The sequence below is a fragment of the Gobio gobio genome, assembly GCF_949357685.1.
Source record: "Gobio gobio genome assembly, chromosome: 9".
Classification (NCBI taxonomy): domain Eukaryota; kingdom Metazoa; phylum Chordata; class Actinopteri; order Cypriniformes; family Gobionidae; genus Gobio; species Gobio gobio.
The window spans coordinates 15,304,500-15,324,761 of NC_137115.1; the positions used below are offsets into that span (position 1 = coordinate 15,304,500).

The 20,262-nt window shown below is 37.1% G+C and overlaps 1 protein-coding gene across 2 annotated transcripts in view; it reads right to left on the minus strand.

The window, feature by feature from the left end:
- Nucleotides 1-640: 640 nt before the first annotated feature.
- tmod2 (tropomodulin 2) overlaps nucleotides 641-20,262 on the minus strand; it is a 58,935-nt gene continuing 39,313 nt past the window's right edge. The window contains exons 6-11 of one of the 2 annotated variants that reach the window (XM_079825925.1): nucleotides 20,065-20,195; nucleotides 19,091-19,198; nucleotides 18,456-18,599; nucleotides 16,933-17,077; nucleotides 14,564-14,674; nucleotides 641-3,146 (exon numbers count right to left, since the gene is read on the minus strand). In XM_079825925.1, the coding sequence (XP_079682051.1) occupies nucleotides 14,598-14,674; nucleotides 16,933-17,077; nucleotides 18,456-18,599; nucleotides 19,091-19,198; nucleotides 20,065-20,195 (605 nt within the window). In that variant the 3' untranslated portion in view covers nucleotides 641-3,146; nucleotides 14,564-14,597. The remainder of the gene's footprint in view (nucleotides 3,147-14,563; nucleotides 14,675-16,932; nucleotides 17,078-18,455; nucleotides 18,600-19,090; nucleotides 19,199-20,064; nucleotides 20,196-20,262) is intronic. The other variant, XM_079825926.1, reaches the window with a different exon arrangement.

The following is a 20,262-nucleotide window of genomic DNA, read 5'->3' on the forward strand; positions in this document are numbered from 1 at the left end:
CTCAGTAAGAGCATTGAAGATGGGTCGTGGCTGGGTCTTCCAACATGACAACGACCCAAAACACAAAGCCAGGGCAACTAAGGAGTAGTATGCTCCGTAAGAACCATCTCAAGGTCCTAGCCAGTCTCCAGACCTGAACCCAAAAGAAAATCTTTGAAGGGAGCTGAAAGTCTGTATTGCCCAGCGACAGCCCCGAAACCTGAAGGATCTGGAGAAGGTCTGTATGGAGGAGTGGGCCAAAATCCCTGCTGCAGTGTGTGCAAACCTGGTCAAGAACTACAGGAAACGCATGATCTCTGTAATTGCAAACAAAGGTTTCTGTACCACATATTAAGTTCTGCTTTTCTGATGGATCAAATACTTATGTCATGCAATAAAACGCTAATTAATTACTTAAAAATCATATGTGATTTTCTGGATTTTTGTTTTAGATTCCGTCACTCACAGTTGAAGAGTACCTATGATAAAAATACAGACTTTGTAAGTGGGCAAACCTGCAAAATCGGCAGTGTATCAAATACTTGTTCTCCCCACTATATATAAACTTGTCACATTAAACTGATGAGATGAATGTGTTTCACGATCGTCAACTCTTTGGATCTCTCAGCAGGATTACAGAAAAAAAAAAGAACAGACCAATCTGTAAAAACATACATTTTATTGAGGACGTCTGATACTTTACAGAGTTGTGTTATTAACAGTACATAATAAGATTTCCTCTTCTGGAATCCAGACATGTAGTATCAACATACAAAATTGCGGCAATATAAGAGGCATTTACGATACATGATATTTATATGTATAGCTTTAAATGTTTGGAGTCTTCTGAAGAGGATTTGAGATGGATATTTCAAATAAACTCAAGGTAAGATTGCAGAGCTCCTTCTTACAAGCATAAGCTTTAAGCAAAGTAATGAACCTTTAACCCATAATCAAACAAAGATGGAATGAAACATGAACCCTAACCATGAAAAAAGCCCTAAAATTTCATACACACAATTCAGCATTTGTTCAAAAAGAAAAATAACGGAAAAATAAAAGTCAAAAGTCAATTGATACACAAGGCTCTTACAAAACAGAACAGTACAAAACAATAAAACACAACGTCAATGTTGAGAAAAGGAAAACTTCAAACTTGGTCCTAGCTTTTGCATTTAAAAAAAACATGTTCCCCTGTGTAATCCAGCTATATAAATCCACACCGGCCATGCTCAGACAGCTCAGTCCGAGATGCTATGCTTTTGTACTAAAGGTCCATTCACCACCTTCCTCAAAATCAAAGCATCTGTGCTTTACAATATATACCACAATCAATGAACCTTGTAAGAAGTACAAGCTCACAAACGATGGCAAGCAGTATAAAGGTTAATGCAGTATTTTTACACTTATTTCGAAAGCATGTTAGATCGTTTGCTAAAGCTTTGCTTTACATTGCAAACATGCATGCGATCACAAACGTGCATGTGTGTATGTGCTGGGGGTCTAGCTGCACCGGGACAACTAAAGGCTCCCAGAATTGGTTGCTATTTATGATGAAACCTTTTCTCATCCCTCTCACTCTCATTCAACTAGTTCCCTAATTTCCTCCTCAGTACAGACCATGTGCTTCAAAAGTATTCTAGATGCAGAGATCTGACATTAACTAAATGAATAATCCGCCCCAAACTGAACGTTTTGTCATTTACTCACGCTCACGTTGTTCCAAACCCATATCCAAAATGTTTTGAAGAATCATCATGCAGATCTTCTTCATACAAAGTCCCTAGTGGCTATGTCTTGATGAAATGCAACCTTGATATGACAGCTAGAGCGAAGGGGAATATGATAAGTCTTAAATTTCGGTTTGTACCACACGCAGAACTATTATATGTATTCATTAAACTACATTTACGGTGCTTTTTTGGCAGCTACTGCATACAAAAAATAGCAGCATACGGGTTTGGAACAAATCAGCGCAAGATAACTAATGACAGAATTTTCTTTTTAGAGTGAACAATTGCTTTAATAAACTCAAAAACGAAATCCAAACTCCTATTTCCTGTCTGACCTCAGCTAGAGTATTTAGGTGTTAGTCTTTGGCATGGTATTAGAAAAGCCATTTCAGATTTATCTACAGGCATAATACTCTCATCTAAATCTATAATAGATAACTACATTACATAAATGCTTACTTGTGCAGTAAAAAGAAGAAAATGTCCCTTAGTGCATTGCTCGGTGGAAAGAAACTTCTTAGAAGTCTACAGTTTTAAGTCATATGTGAAAGCGGTCAAACCCTTGACCTTCATTTACACACCCAAGGTTGTCATTAGTGCTGATCTAGTACAAGTTTTTCCATCTCCAAATGACAGTGGATGAAAATGGGGCACTGATCTTAAATTAGCACTGTAATTCTTCAGACACAATATCAGCTGGTGTGTCTTGGGAACGGAATGCCTCAATCGGCAGCAAAAACGACGGGAGAACATGTATCAGAACGTGTGATGAGGCGCAGTGTGGAAGCAGAGTGTTTTTAAGACGACCAAGCTGCCCAATGACATCCACACACAGCCCCTGCTATAGCCTTCACGGCGAAGCTAACAGCAAGAGGCAGGACTTATTAAGGAGTGTCCACTACGATTCTCATTGGCTAACGCGGCTCTGTTCAAACCTGTGCTCCAAACCCAGACTCGACAAATCTAGATTTAGCTCACATTTAGCGGGGAACACAGCAGATCCAGTCCAGTTGAGTCTAGATTTGTTCGGCGTGAATGTGGGCGACAGGTTTTGATCCATGAAGAGATCACTACAGAACTTGTGTGCATGTAACCGTTGTAACCTGTTCCGTTTCATTTCAAAGAACTTTTATAAAGAAAAGGGCAATAAAGGTTTTACATTAGCAAAAAATAAAACAACGACAAAAAAAAGCTGCTAAAGAGTTGCAGCTATAAAAACAAACAACAATTAACAACAATAATACATAAAAAGATCATTGAGTATTAACATTAGGGAGGCAAAGTATCCAGTTGTGTCCCTTCTTCAGGTGAAGCGGCTCCCTCAGAGGGTTTGGCACAAGAGTCTGATCAGCTAGAGAGAGAGAGAGAGAGAGAGAGAGAGAGAAGGAGAGGAGAATATGCTCTACACATCCCTCTCTACTCGCCTCTGCCGCACTGAAAGAGAAAACGGAGACGTGTTAGTAATCGGATACATTCACGGCGCTCTCGGTCAACATTCTGTGAGAACATGCTGTGAGCTACGTGAAACTTTAATGAGATCAGCCCATTTAAGAGGCTTAATAAATCAAAGGTGTGTTAGTCAATCCTTTATCCTGTTTCAAAGCTACACACGATTAACAAATTCAGCCAGAAACTTGTTTGGTGCCATGAACAATCAGGTCCCCCTTTACAAACGGGCCCGCACTATGATCCCGGGGATAGTCATTTCAAATTGTAGCAGGTTTGCTATCAGTTTTCTGTTACAGTGCGCTAGCACTACTTTAGCCTGTTCATATTCTGGGTATATATTAAAAAATGTATTGTTTCGCAGTTTATTATTTTGTATGTTCTTACCAGATGTACAAATAATAAATATGTGATTTAATAAGCTAGCTGGCTAGCAGGATGCTAAGCAAGTGAGCCAAGCAGTGAAAGAGAAATATACAATTTTACAAAGGTAAGTATTTATTTACAACTTAAAGGGCATGTATAGTCATATTAAAGGTGTGGTATGTAGGATTGACAGCTAGTGGTCGAAATAGGTACTGCAGTTCAATATTAGAGATTGTCGTTTCCCCTGCCCCCTCCTCCTTAAGGCCTGTACACACCGGGACGAATATCGCACGCGCTTATCGCCAGCGTTTTTCGTGACGTTTTTCGGCGCGTCTTGAGTGTTCACACCCAAGCGATTTCCACTGGCGATGCGCCGAGTGAACGTGCACATTCAGTAGATGCGCTCCCGGTACACAAGGTGGTGCTGCGGCACTTACGCTTCTGACACTCGCTTGTCACACAGAAGAAGAGGAGAGACAGTATTTACGTGCTTGCCAAAATCACAGATATATTATGTCTATAGCAAAACCATTCACACACTTTTTGCTAACTGGCAAGCAGCATTAGCAGTTCATCTTCTTCTTTGTCTACTTACTACTTCTTCGTCGTATCAATGTGTGCTCGGCAAGACCGATTTTGTGCTTGAGCGCCACCCAGTCGTGTTTTACTGTCACTTCAGCTGCTCCAGGCACATGAACAAAAGCGCTGATCTCATTGGTCGGCCAGTTTTTAACGCGCCGCGTCAAAATAAAAAAACGAACCCGAGGCGTTTTTTTTTAATGACGCTTTTACGCCTGGCGTTTTACGCGTCGGTGTGAACACTCACATTGGCGGCCATTGTTTAGTCACAAGGCGTTAAACGTCGGCGATAAACGCGCGTGAAAATCGTCCCGGTGTGAACAGGCCTTTAGACTCAAACACTCACGTGGGTTGCCAACTTATGGACACAACAGGAGCGAGCGCAATTGACCTATCGGTAAGCCCCGACCCTCAAATGCAGATAAGCCAATTGCAGTTGAGTATCAGTTGCGCTGAGACCGGAACTTGGACATCTTTAGGTTTCAGCGCCATAGAGAAACATTGGAAAATCCGAATCTCTCATCGGTTTGATGGTGTTCATGCTACAAAAATGGTAAAATGATGAGCCTGGGGTACTTAAACACTGATTCCAGGAATCCTGAGAGGATTTTATGCTTGTCATACTCTCATTAAGTTACGATTAAAGTTACTGAGTCCCTGCTAACATACAAACCGAAATAACTAACTGTTCTCACGTCATGTTACATTAACAGTGTAGGTTAAAAAAAAAACATTAACGAATGTCTACATTTCAGTGCCTCTCCATATTAAACTGGTTAAATGTAAATTAATTTAATTTTATATATAAATTAAAAAAATCTTTTATATATTTAAGTCCCACTTGAATGCTCCTCGATGAGAGGTGGTCCTTCTGTGTCACAGACTTTGTGATTTATCGTCTAATTTGTTTTTGTATACATTTCTTATATTTCTGTGAGATATTAGATATGTTTAAGGTCTACATTATCTGTCTTATTAAGGAGGACTCCTATTTTGATGCGTATTATAGTCTATGGGGAGTGAAAGGGAGAGCTAGCAGTTTATCGAAGTTGTTTTCAGATCGTCTCGGTTACGTATGTAACCCTCGTTCCCTGAAGGAAGGGAACGGAGCCGCTACGTCAGTTACTGACGGAATAGCGAAACCCCCATTCCGTCAGTAATTGACGCAATTCGTAGTGTACTGACTGAAGAGGAAACAAAGTTTACAGTTTATTAGCACCCCCGAAAAGGCATACGGTCTGTATGTTTATTTACTGTTAGATGTATGAGTGTTTTGTATAATTTGCTGTGTATGTTAATGACAAGGCAACTGAGAGAGAGTTTGTGAATGAGACGTTAATGCGCACTTCTGCTTTGTTTGTTCAACTCTTAAAGTGATTTTTTTGGAGTGAAAAATTAAGTAATAAACTTCATAAACCATCAGTAAACTTTGGCCATCATTCAGACGGGGTCCGCTACATTCTGTGTCCAAAAACATCTTGGGATAAGGATTTCACTAGGGCTGGGCAAATTAACGCGTTAACGCGGGCGATTAATCTTTCAGTTTAACGCGTTCAAAATATTTTACGAAATTAACGCAGCGTTCGTTTTTATATCAATTTTTGCCCAGCATTACATTATATGATCATGCTCTTATTCATGTAAATGCTTTTAAACCATTTAAGCGTGACAAGACACAAGAGAACGCACTGTCCTGTCGGTGTGTGTGTGTCATGTCAGCTGGGACACACACATTCGCCGCACAGACAGACTCGCGCAAGTCTCATGGCACGTGCACAGATCGAGTTCTCTTTTGCTCTTGAACAAACAATAACAACAACACGGAGAATTTTGCCAAAATGCCAGTTTTGTCGAGTATTCTCACATTAGGAGTCTTAAATGAACTTAAAGAGTTGTGAGGAAATGAGATGCGCGCGGGACAGCGTCAAGTTCGTCAGCGGCCGTTCTTAAAGTGACAGGAGCACCGAAGATGGCTGTTGTTAATGTTCATCATAGAACAACAGGAACAGAGGAAAGTGTTGCTTTAATGATGATTCATCTACATTTAATTTATTATTTATGCAGTTAAGAAAGGTGTTTGATAACTATTACATTTTTGTATATGTGTAACAGGGAAGGGGTAACATAATGGGTTTATGTACAGATTGTTTTAAGTTCACTTAAATTAAAAGTTTTTTTTTTAAAGCCTAATAAATGTTGAAATTGGTAGCTTTCAGTGATACTGTAATGTAATGTCATTGATGTTTCATAGAGACATTAGTATCAGTGATACTGGCCTTCAGTCATAAAAAGATGACAACACATATTTAAAATATGCTGTCTTTAAATTGTTTCTACATTAATTTGGAGAGTAACTGAAATTAATACAATATCAAAATATTAAAAACTTAAAAACTTGCAATTAATCGCAATTATTTACAGAAAAAGATGCGATTAATTCATTTTTTTTAATCGATTCCCAGCACTAGTTTTCACACAAACAAGTGGTCATTGTAAGACTACAACTATGTTTGTTTGTCCGAGTTAGCAACAGTAACTAAGGGGGGGCAGGGCTTACTGATAGGTCAATTGACTATGAAAGCCACACTATAAGTTAATGAGTTGATTTATCTGCCTTTTAATTTGCTCTTGTTCATAGAGATTTTTAGATGGATGCCGAGGCTTTTTAGGTCGGGTAAAATCTGCAATCTCTAACCCAGTTTGTTTGCTGGCTTCCATGACAGCAATACGCTGTGATTTACGCCAACTGGCAACCTGTGGTGTTGAAATACTATTGGGTAAAACTGGTGGGCGTGCTGTTTCGCACAGACCAAAACAAAAACAGACATTACGACACGGAACGCACATTTAAAAGTAGATTATCTGACTGTAGCATTATTTTTCTCAGAAACAAGTAGGTGAAGTTAGCATGTTTTCTACATATCTTTAGTAAAGTGAAAAACTAACATACAGCACTTTTAACAGCCTCTACATCATTTACCCACCCTCATGTCAGATATTTTGAAGAATGTTGGCAACCAAACAGTTGATGCATATTGACATCTATTGTATGGGCACAGTAAAACACAGACATTTCTCAAAATATCTTCTTTTGTGTTCCAACCATACAGGTTTGGAACGAAAAAATGTACTGGGGTGGGGCTGAACTATCCCTTTAAGACTTCATATATAAATATGCATGTCAAATCTGCAGGTTTTCTAATTAGGAGTAATTAGAGTACAAATTAAAATACCTTTCGCCTATTTGTTCAGGCTGATGGCACATATAGTCTCGGGTGACACACCTAAAGTCCGTTTACCTGATTCATGTTGGAGTCAAAAATGATTCAGTTACACTTCTGACCGCTAGAGGTCTGCATAGGCTTTAAACTGAAGCCAAAACCTGGCCTGAACCCGAGATTGTTTGATCCAATCCAACCCGACTGGTACTGTTAAAGTTTAAGACCGAATCCGACCCGAACCCGAAATCCGTCGCTGTAGAGATGTACCTGCATTCGTGCTACCATAAGCCAAGACAGCTTTGTACCTACAATGCACATAAACCGCTGAGCAATTTATTGGTTGAAACGACAAGACCATATCGTACAATGTTTTTAAACATTTAAATACACATCACATAGTAGAAAATGTGTATGATGTAGTTTTTTTTTTTGATGGCAGCTATGGGATCAGTTTGCCGCCAAATTTATTGCAGTCACGCATAAAAAAATAATAAGCATGAATCAAAATTTTAAAAGCACATGTGAAAATATAACGCACAAAACTGAAAAATCAATGCAAAATTAACCAGAATCACAAACAACGCAGTCAAGGAAATAAAAATAATAAGCGCAAATCAAATATTTAAACAAGTTTAAAATTATATTGCTCAAAACTGAATCATGAATTCAAAATTATCCAAATCGCTCACAAAATCATGTTTTCTGCTCTTATTTTAATTTTTTGCATGTCCGTGCTCTTTTCTCCTTTGCTCGTTTCCACATTCTGTGCTTGCGGTTTCAAATGTTGCAGTTCAAGTTTCATGTAAATTAGGGGCGGGTCTTAGCATCACCATTGGTCCACTAGTTTTAGATTGACAGCTCATCCTCAAGCCAATCAATTGAAGAGAGAAGTTGACGTCACTCCAATGCGACTCATGCCGCAGTTCAGCCAGCCGCTGTTGAGCTATATACGAGTATAACGTGTTCTATATCTGCAAGGAAATACATTATTGTATTGTTATAAATATAATCTTAGGACTCTCTCCTTTTGTATGATAGACGTTTTAGGGGGGTTTCCTCACAATTAAAGCAGTAAAATGAACATGATCACGACTGGGTGCTTAAAGCTTGGCTGTGAGCGAAACGCTTTCACTATCCGTGCTTCACTATGCACGGATGGGCTTTTATTTTATCCGCAACCTTATCACAAAATCCGTCGGCCCCAACGTTTTTTGACCAATGTTCAAAGCTGCACCCGCCCGCCATCCGCTGATTGTAGCTAAAGCCTTGTTGGGCGATGCTGACGCCAGCAATCGTAATGCAAGGGACTGGCCTACATTAAACCTTTAACTAAAATAGTTATTGAGCTGTTTACACTGTCATATACAATAAAAGAGCCTGCACAGCGTCAGGAAAGGAAAATAACGCAAAAAACCTGCCTACCATAGCCTATAGAGCATTTGACTGAAGGAGCTCATGCACCGCTCACTGGTAAAACGACGTGCGCTCAAATCCCGCTCCAACATGACATTTCTCTGTACTGTAGCCTACTTTACTTGTTTTAGTTTCATATGTTTAAATATTATAATGTTATTTTTTTTCATTTCATTTAGCCTACGTTGATTATGAAATATTATTATGATATATGTGAGAAAACATGGGGGACAGAAATGATTTCGTTTTGTATAAATTGTTTCTTCATTTTAATCAACGTTTTGTCAACCAATTTCGAGGATTTAATAAATAATAAGCAAATATAGCAGACAATGGCATGGAGGCACCAGCGCAGCACGAACGGCTTAAATTAACAACTAGGAAAAATTAAAGCAGTAAAATTAACATTATCACTTACTGACGCTTGACTTACACTTACTGCAGCCTGTTGAGCTATAATGCGTTCGCTATCACCAGTGGTGGAAGTAATAGGCTACAAATAACCAGAGACATATTGACTTTAGTAAAAGTAGAAGTACCACAATGACAACCCTACTTAAGTAAAAGAGTACCTGATTTGAAAAGTAGCCTATACTTGCATGACAATTTATTCTATTAATGTCTATTCTAATAATTTTAAAAAGTTTAATTAATTTAGTTTTGGGTTAATGTAATTGTGCTTACCATCTGTGGCCCAGTTTGCGTAGAAAGAGCGGTAATTTTCCTCCAGAGCGACTTTCTGAAGATTTATTTAATTTCTGAAGCTCATTCCGCTCGCAGCACCCTCAACCCAGAAAGCCCTTTGTGACATGCGCTGGTTCGAATATAGGCTATCTGAAATAGCTAGGACTGCCCCCAACTAAAAAATAAAAATAAAATAAAAATTCTAGTAGCCTATTCATTCATTTAAGTCGTTGTTCACACAGCGCTGGCGCCTGTCATTGTCGGCTTACTCTGCTATATTTGCTTATTGTTTATTAAATCCAGGCAAATGGTTGATAAAACATTGATTAAAATTAAGATACAATTTATTTAAAACGAAATTCACTGAAAAGAAAGGCTTTCAACAAAACAAAACTTGTTTTGTCAAAAAAAAGTTGTGTCAAAATCAGTTCTGTCCCCCATGTCTTCTGACACATTGCGCATCTTATCCTGTTCACTTTCATAATCAACATAGATTAAATAAATAAAAAAAATTATAATATTTGAACATACGTGTTCTCGTTGTGCTTCATCGAGTTTTGATGTGTTTTATAGATGCGATAATGTTTATTATTCATATGCGGTTACATTCCACCACTGGCTGTGAAAAATATTTCTTTGGAATGAGAGTGGCACTAACCAACTATTTGGGGTCATGATTAACCCCTCTAAAATGTTGATTGTGTAAATTGATATATTTAATATATTCATGATTGTAAACAAATATATTTCCTTGAACAAACAGTGGGCCTTAGAGATGCGCGGTGGGTGGTTACAGCCGCGGACTCCGCGGATCGGGCGGATGACGTGACGAAAAATGATATTTTAATATTTTAAATTCGGGCGGGTGGTTCAACCATTCAAATTAATTATTAAAAAAAAACATAGGCCTACATTGTTAAATATTGTTGCAGCGCCTGGTAGGCCACTAAGCAAACCTGCAAGGGAGCCCGTACACTGCCTGGGTTTTGTTTCGATATTAGTTATATCTTAAAACAGCCAGTCATTGTAGTCACTCAGGGAATAGGCATTTAAAAGAGAGAACGCAAGAGCTAAACTTATACAAATTCAATAACATCCACAGCAGAAAACTAAAATATAATTGGAAAACTTTGCCCATTAATTAGACGTGCAAGGCAAGCAGGCAAGTTTTGGAGTTGTTATGGACAATTAAAAATGTGAACATGCGTTGCACAGTTGTGCGGTGGACTTTCAGCGAATTTCAGTGAACGAATAGAGTCTGTTTTTTCTTTAATATCAAGGCTCCATTGTTTATTGATTGTTAGGCGAAGACGCGCTCTCTTCCCATGCAGTCAAAATAACGGTTTAATTTCTTCAGGCTCGTCCTAGTAGTCACCCTGACATGACAGTGCGTAGAGTTAATTAGCCTATAATGTGAATGACTTGTTATTTTATTCTTTTTGGAATAGGCATTAATTGGTAGTAGGATAAATAGCAGGATGTTGAAATGATGTGCCAAATTGCGTTTATTACAATGATAAAATTGTACAGTAACATTCAGGTAACGTCAGGTTTGCCGATGTGCGTTTTATTTATGGTGTCTATTTATTTTTGTCCCTGTGCGCCGATCGGTTCCCTGCTGATATTCTGGGGTACAATATAGGCTATTCATAGCCAATATAGGCTAGCAGCACGGGAAGTGGAGGTGCTGCAAATTTGAGTTAATTTACATGTATTTATTTTTAGCATTTAGTAATTTATTTGTTGGGGAGAGCGGGGCACAACCTAACGCTTTTTGACTTTCCCAGTTTGTGTAAATCCACTTGGGGTTCAGAGTAGGCTATTTATTTTTTCCCCACATGAATTGCACACATGTCTAGTACAATTATGTGGTTTTGTTTCATTAATACAGTGTTTACTTTTTTCTTGATTTACCCCGAAAGAATGGAAGTTAAATGTGACAACATGCCCCATAGGTGGGGCACAATGTAACATGACCAAATAACTTCTTAAAATGTTACATGATCAAAAAAATATACAAGACAAACTAAAATATTTTGTCAACAAAATACAATTATTAACTTTTTAAAATAAAATAATGGCATTTTTTAATCATTAAAAATATAAGCATTTTTGAGTTTGACTATAAACACATCGCTAAATACAGCTATACAGCATAATTCAAAACAATAATAATGAATAATTTCTGAACATTAACTCTCAGACATTATTCACCCTTTTCTCATTCTCAAAAGAATTCATAAAAGTATATAATATATGGCATACTTCTAATAGGGGCTCATTGTAACGCAGTGTTAACACACACACCCCATCTGCAACTGGATTTAAATCTTGGCTCGTGTCTTCTGCTGGTTAGATCAGCATTAAAGAACAATAGCAACTGTTAAATAACAGATAAGATTAAAATAATATCGGATTTGTCTTATTTTAAATAAACACAAAAAAACAGAGATGAAAACTAAACTTAAGTAAGAAATGTACTTTTGCTATGGTTAAAAACATGTTCAGTAATATCTTCCAGAAATTTTTTAATTTTGGCGCTATTTTTTCTCTAAATAATGTTGATATGGCAACTAGTAAATACACTAAGTTTTGTAATTCTGGTATGTGTGGAAAGGGTTAAAACATGCGCGTTACAACTAACCCCGCATTAGGTTCTGCTCCCCTACACTTTACGTGGCCATTAAAAAAGGCTTAATATTTATATGTTGAATTATGTTTTTAAAACATACATGAGGTCATATTGTGACCATTGCGGTGTGCATACGGAATGCCTGAGCAGTAATATTTCCTATATATATATATATGAAATGTATAGCTAGGGCTGCCCCCAGCTAAAGTTTTTTTTCCTAGTTGTTAATTTAAGCCGTTCGTGCTGCGCTGGTGCCTCCATGCCATTGTCTGCTATATTTGCTTATTATTTATTAAATCCTCGAAATTGGTTGACAAAACGTTGATTAAAATGAAGAAACAATTTATACAAAACGAAATCATTTCTGTCCCCCATGTTTTCTCACATATATCATAATAATATTTCATAATCAACGTAGGCTAAATGAAATGAAAAAAAATAACATTATAATATTTAAACATATGAAACTAAAACAAGTAAAGTAGGCTACAGTACAGAGAAATGTCATGTTGGAGCGGGATTTGAGCGCACGTCGTTTTACCAGTGAGCGGTGCATGAGCTCCTTCAGTCAAATGCTCTATAGGCTATGGTAGGCAGGTTTTTTGCGTTATTTTCCTTTCCTGACGCTGTGCAGGCTCTTTTATTGTATATGACAGTGTAAACAGCTCAATAACTATTTTAGTTAAAGGTTTAATGTAGGCCAGTCCCTTGCATTACGATTGCTGGCGTCAGCATCGCCCAACAAGGCTTTAGCTACAATCAGCGGATGGCGGGCGGGTGCAGCTTTGAACATTGGTCAAAAAACGTTGGGGCCGACGGATTTTGTGATAAGGTTGCGGATAAAATAAAAGCCCATCCGTGCATAGTGAAGCACGGATAGTGAAAGCGTTTCGCTCACAGCCAAGCTTTAAGCACCCAGTCGTGATCATGTTCATTTTACTGCTTTAATTGTGAGGAAACCCCCCTAAAACGTCTATCATACAAAAGGAGAGAGTCCTAAGATTATATTTATAACAATACAATAATGTATTTCCTTGCAGATATAGAACACGTTATACTCGTATATAGCTCAACAGCGGCTGGCTGAACTGCGGCATGAGTCGCATTGGAGTGACGTCAACTTCTCTCTTCAATTGATTGGCTTGAGGATGAGCTGTCAATCTAAAACTAGTGGACCAATGGTGATGCTAAGACCCGCCCCTAATTTACATGAAACTTGAACTGCAACATTTGAAACCGCAAGCACAGAATGTGGAAACGAGCAAAGGAGAAAAGAGCACGGACATGCAAAAAATTAAAATAAGAGCAGAAAACATGATTTTGTGAGCGATTTGGATAATTTTGAATTCATGATTCAGTTTTGAGCAATATAATTTTAAACTTGTTTAAATATTTGATTTGCGCTTATTATTTTTATTTCCATGACTGCGTTGTTTGTGATTCTGGTTAATTTTGCATTGATTTTTCAGTTTTGTGCGTTATATTTTCACATGTGCTTTTAAATTTTTGATTCATGCTTATTATTTTTTTATGCGTGACTGCAATAAATTTGGCGGGAAACTGATCCCATACAGCTATTTGATTTACGAATGCGCTGTGTATATCATTCATAGAGTTTTCACTCATTCGTCTATAAATATTATCGTCTATCATATCGCCTCTCAAGGCTTAATACATTTAAATATACATATCAAATAGAAAATGTTTATGATGCAGTATTTTACTGATAGAACTCTTCACAAAGCTCAGCTATTTGATTTGCGCTGTGCTCCGTTTACACTCATTCACTTCACACACAAAATTGCGTAGTCATTTTAGAGGTTTATGTATAATTTTGTGCAATCTCCTGGCTCACCTGTTATCAAGTAAACACGAGGAGTGACTGGGACTGATCAATTATTTTCCTATTATTCGATATAATTAGCTGCAGTGCATAACTGTTTCCTCTCAGTAATTGTTTGTCTTACCACACTCATACTTCCTGCTCGTGCGCTCTTTCGGCCATAAAGCACACGGCACGCAAACCTTAAATAAATATATATAGTTTTTCTTAGTTACAAACCCAAATCTGAAGATATTAATGAAACAATAACCCGAAACCCATCAGGCTGTAATTACTTTTTGATTTTTAGTAAGCACATTTTATCCAAACCTCTACGGGGTTCTGTCTGTGTGGGCAGTGATTGGAGAGAATACGCAGCAAAGTGGACCAGACTTTATGCTGCAAGTCAAACAACTTCCTACACAAGACTACTGCTCTGTAGCATGTTAGTGTTTTTGTGCTTGTGTATGCAGTGGATTGTGTGTTTGGTTAACCAGTGTTGATTATTTCACATCTATATAAGGTCTGAATTCACAACAGTGAGGATCTGATAACTTATCACACTGTACAATGTACAGGTGAGTCAAACAAACACTCTTTAACAAAACTCACATCACGTCTTACAACATGTGCTGTTAGCATTCATGCCAAAGGGTAAATGCCAAACCCATGCGCTCACACATAATACCTAAAGACACTGGAATAGAGCTCGGTGCATGACATCATCTCACACACGTGTAAAGCACACCGAGTGTGTGTGGTATCATTATAAGTCTGGCGAACAGGAGACAGATCCAGACTTCATCCAAGAAACAGAGAAAGGAAGAGAAAGTCCCATGAATAAAAACCATTTCAAAGGACCTTATTCTACAGTTTTATAGTATCTTTTTTGTAGTAACCGATAACTTTCCGGCCCTGTTTACACCTGGTATTAAGATGTGTTTTGGTCAATTGGATCACAAGTAGATGAAGGAGACATTCCCATTTACACCTGGAGTTTAAATTTGTCTCTTTTGTCCACTTTGGTTTTGATTTCTTCGAGGGTAGGGTCTAGGGCCGGGTAAATGTATGGGCTTTTTCAGATCTTTTGATCTAATACAAAAAAGCTAGTGCAATTTAAAAATGAATGTAGAAGTAGACAATGGAGATGGAGAGCTTTTATTTCTGCTCTGACTTCCACAAGACCACATTGAACGTGGTGAGTGCATGTCAGAAATCCGAAACCAAACTTAAGTCTTCAATCGACAAAGTTTCAATTTGTCCACTGGTGATCGATCGACCAAAATGCATCTTAATACCAGGTGAAACAGGGCCTCTGTTTGGCCAATGTGTCGAAACTTTTATTTGGACTGCGCACAATCAACAAAAATCATTGATTTCAAACTATGCCGCGCTATAACCAGCTAGCTGCTGTCATATTAACGGTACTGCATGTAAAGTTAGCGCTACCTTATATTTACTATAAAAAGTGCTCACTTAGCAGAATGCACTGTTGGATAGAGTGATTACTTCTTTTTATTCTTAACTTTATAAAAAAAAAAAACTACTATAATAGGATTACAGAATCAAGAAGTATCCATCTAAATCAGTTTTACAGATTTATTTTCAAATTATGATTTTCATGTAATTCATTTATAAAGCTTTTATTTGTAATTTAGTAAATATTATGTAAAAAATCTATATAAATAAAAATTTTAGCCATTGTTATGCATTTGTTTTATTGTCTTTTAATTTAATAGTGATCATTTAATCGCCATTTCACCCTCATATATCAGCATCGGCCATAAAAAAAATAAAAATATTGGTTGACTGATATTGGTTTTTAGTATTATATTTCACCCTCTCTCTGAACTTAATACAGGCTGTTTTTACTACTGTGACTTTAAAACCTATATATGTAAACTCTGTTATGACTGGCTAACATCATTGCTTGTGAAATATTTAACAAGCTGCTGAGTACTGAATATGTCTTGATAAGTAAATTACAGATGTGCATCAGTAATGAAGTGGAAACATGTTTTTAAAGGGATAGTCCACGCAAAAATGAAAATTACCCCATGATTTACTCACCCTCAAGCTATACTAGGTGTGTATGACATTCTTCTTTCAGACAAATACAATCAGTTATTTTAAAATATGTCCTGGTTCTTCCAAGTATTCATTTAATTGGAAGCTCCAAAAGGGCTTCAAATTCAGCCTTCCGTATTCAACTTACGAAGAAAGTGTAACTGGCGCGACAATGACGTCGGACGTAGCCTAAAGGCCGATTTATACTTCTGCGTCGAGTGCACGCAGAAGGTACGGCGTACCATACGCATAGACGCATTCGATAGGCCGTACCCTACGCCGTACCACGACGCGCACCTCCCCAAAAATGTAACTCTCTCATTTCTGCTTTACAATTTGAGTAATTTCAATAAAAGTAACTTTTTTTCAATATCGATCAGCTCTAATTCCAACACGATCTGCTCAGTTTCATTCGTCATTTTTTTTGCCCGAAAGAGACAACACAGTGGAGCATAGAAACCCCACCGCCCACTAGCGTTTTGGTGGTGTAACTGCAGAACAACGCAGAAGTATAAATGCTCACGACGGCGTCAGCTACACGCGTAGCCTACTGTGTACACTTGACGCAGAAGTATAAATTGGCCTTAAGCGTTTTGAACTGCGCAAGGCATTACACTTTCTGTGTAAGTTGAATACGGAAGGCGGTCCGCCGGAAGCTAGATATTTTACTTTATAAATTTTTGAATATGGATATTTTCTTAATCAAACCAACCGATTCGCTTCAGAAGGCCTTTATTAACCATTAATCATTAATAACTTATTAATCATCGGGTAATTTTCATTTTTGGGTGAACTATCCCTTTAATCAAAAAGTTTCTAAACAAAGTCTCACTGCTTTCCATATTAGGACCACTATAAGGCTTTACCATGGTAAAAGCAAATTCTGTGGGCGGAGTTCTGAGGAAGCAGCATTGCTTTACAGAATGGCAAATGACAAATGACCTGTGCCTCTGTCAATTAGAGTGTATGGGTGTTAGGTCATGTTCTTACCCAGGTCGTTGTTTTTTGTGATTGCAGCAGCGGCACGGGCTCTGGGACCCTGCTGGGTGAATTGGTACCCAAATTTCACAATGCTCGTATTCTGCTCCAGCATCTTGGCGATCTCCATCTCTGCCGATGTACCGAGCTGCTGCCGCTGAGAACCAACATCACACACATCAGAAAGATCTCTATTAGACAGGCTTATGTAAGCCCACACACACACAGACATTTCACTACGAGTAACATTTGCATGCATAGTGTCTGAAAATAGCCAGGTTTAAAATCCTTTTCCATGTATTTAGTACCCAGACAGTGCTGAACCTATATTCATCACTAAATAACTGAATTAATACCCATTTATGCAGTGGCCTACTAAAAATTAAATACGGTTTTATTTTTGTAACAGAAACATTTCTTCATAAAAGAATTTAGATTTAGATCTAGATACTGAAATAGTCAACGATACAAGCAAGAACAATGAATCAAAAACATTATGAGAATTTACTGCAGCTTTATCATTACTAACATTTGATTTATTCAATTGATTCATTTTATTGGATTTAGTGAGTATGATCAGTTTGAGTTATTAAGCATTAAGGTATACAGTAGCTATATTATTATGATGTGGCCATTTTTGCTGGAAATTCAACCCCAAAATGCTGAAAACGTTTACAATGAGCAACACATTTGTTACAGAATTTATTCTTCTACTTAACATTAATTCAAATGATACAACTGTTCATTGTTAGGTCATAATAGTTCGGATCCATTAAATAATGTTTACAGATTCAACTACTGTTTATAACAATGTATTAGTAAATGTTAAAATCACTAACACGAATTTCTAATGAATAAATGCTTTGGAAATTTTTGAAAGCGGTTTTTCAATGTTAGTTCATATTAACGAATGTAGTTAACTAATGTTAACAAATGAAACCATAATGTAAAGCGTTAGCATTGTTGCAATTTAAAAAAAAACATTTTCTATTTTAATATATTTTAAAATGGGAAAAGCTTAATTTTTAGCAGCCATTATTTCATTTTTCAGTGCCATATAATCCTTTAGAACTGTTCTAATATGATTTGTTTTGGTGCTCAAGAAACATTTCCTAATATTATCAATGCTTAACACAGATGTGCTGCTCAATTTTTGTGGAACTGTGATAATTTTCTTTCTTCAGGATTCTTTAGAACAGAAAGTTCAAAAGAATCACATTTATTTGAAATAGAAATATTTTGTAACAATGTAAAGATCTTGACTGTCACTTTTGATAAATTTAATGCATCCTAGCTGAATAAAGGTATTCATCTTGTTCAAAAAACTGTATGCCATAAAGTTGACAAGGCAAAACACATTGAATATGCTGTAAAATATCCAAAAGATGCAAATCCTTGAGTAATCGCACATCATTTGATTTCTGTATGAATGTGGCAAGTTGCTCTGCACTGGTATGATCTGTATGTGACAGTCTGAAGAGTAGAAAATGGCTTGCTGGTTTTAAAAGCATGTGGTTGAGTCCATGTGGCGGTACCTGGTTGTCGATCTTGATCTCTGAGAGCGTGTCATTGTCCCGCAGAGCTTCTACCAGAGCCAGAACTCCTACACCAGTGATGAAATTAGACTCCAGATTCAAACTCTTTAGCGTCTTATTCTCTCGTAGCATGTCTGAGAAGGCCTGCAGTGAACAGAGAAACACACAAAGCTTTACAAGAGAACCGCATCTCTTCTATGATTACCTTTCGTCTCAACAAGCTACCAATTGTCACCGATCACTTGGTTTATATTGCTGTTCATGCTGGATAATCTGTATTTTACACATCAAATATGTTTTAAGATGCGTTTCAATGCAAAGTGAAGAATTACTTGAATCCTTACAACACCAGTAACCACAATTACAAGGAATTACATTGTAATGTATTATTTAGAGTTCAATATATTTAAAACTGGTTATACACATTTTGGTCAGAGGATTAATAAACCCTGGCTATTTAAAATGAATTGTGTGGTGCTGGAAACCACCAGCAATGATGGAAAAACAACAGCAGAGGTTTAGTTTGGAAAACACACGACATGCAGTACTGTACTGCACATGGAAGAGTCAATGCACTGTTCCAATCTCAACCCAGAACACACAAACATCTCAAGTGAAAGAATGATGTCCCTAACCACGGCAACAGGGTCATTGCTCCTGGTGGCAGCCAGACTGAACTTCTTCACATGAGAGTTCCTCTCCATGGCTTTGGCAAACTCCTTTAGAGTCGGGATTGGAATGTTCTGGAACAAAACAGAAAAGAAACATTATTGTTGTTGACAATTAGATGTTGACTCCAATGTCACTAAACTCATCATCATGGTCTTCAGATTATATAACAATCTCCATTTTGTGGGTTAGGAGTCAATAAGTGCCATTTTAGGTCCCAGTGAAAGAGATAAAATGATTAGCCATAATTTAATCATTAAAAAGTAAAAATGTTGGGTTGGGAGCTGTTAAAAAATAGATATGTTTTCTAGTTCTGGTTTGTGTCTGTTTATTGCATTTATAGAAAATATTTAAATGATTTTTAGACTTTAAGCAGCTAAAACAAATGGGTTTTTATACTAATGCCCATTATTTCTAGTTCTATTTGGAACAAGTACATCTTGCTTCGCCATTAAAAAAATGCAATTCTTTAATACTTAAATTTACTAATTGGATTTTCAGTATAACAATTTGAGTAAAAAGTTGAGAATGATTTAAAAGTGTTGTAGTATTCTCAGCATAATTTGAGAATGTTTTATGGAGCATCCTGTCCAGCAAGAAAATCAGGTCATCTGTACAAAGGAGTCACATGACCAATGTTACTAATTGAATTACTGACCTGGGAATACTGTAACGCACATTGCAAAACATTATTGATCTATTTAAAAATGTTGTTAAAAATCCCCTTCACACCCCCAAAAATATAATTTATTTCCAATCTTAATTTACATTTTTAATCCTAGATGTTTGGATTAAAGTGTATCTGGTAGTATTTTGCTGGTCATAGTAAATATCAAGATGATTTTAATGCAATTTTTATTTCGCCATTACATTTCATATGGTTTGTGTGTAATGGGGCATCATTTTAACATATTCTGTGCACTAAACTGATTCTCATTACCTTTATGTTGTTCATATTAACTTCGGTCAGTGAGGAATCATTGGACTTTATCCGCTGTAGGGTTTCCTCCACGTTTGTAGGGTTTGGTGGTTCATCGAAAACAGGCTTTACCTTCTCTCCTTTAATAACATCTATGACACAAACACGAAATCAACAAATGAGCTTTCACCATGTATGTTTACATGCACTAATTTTCAT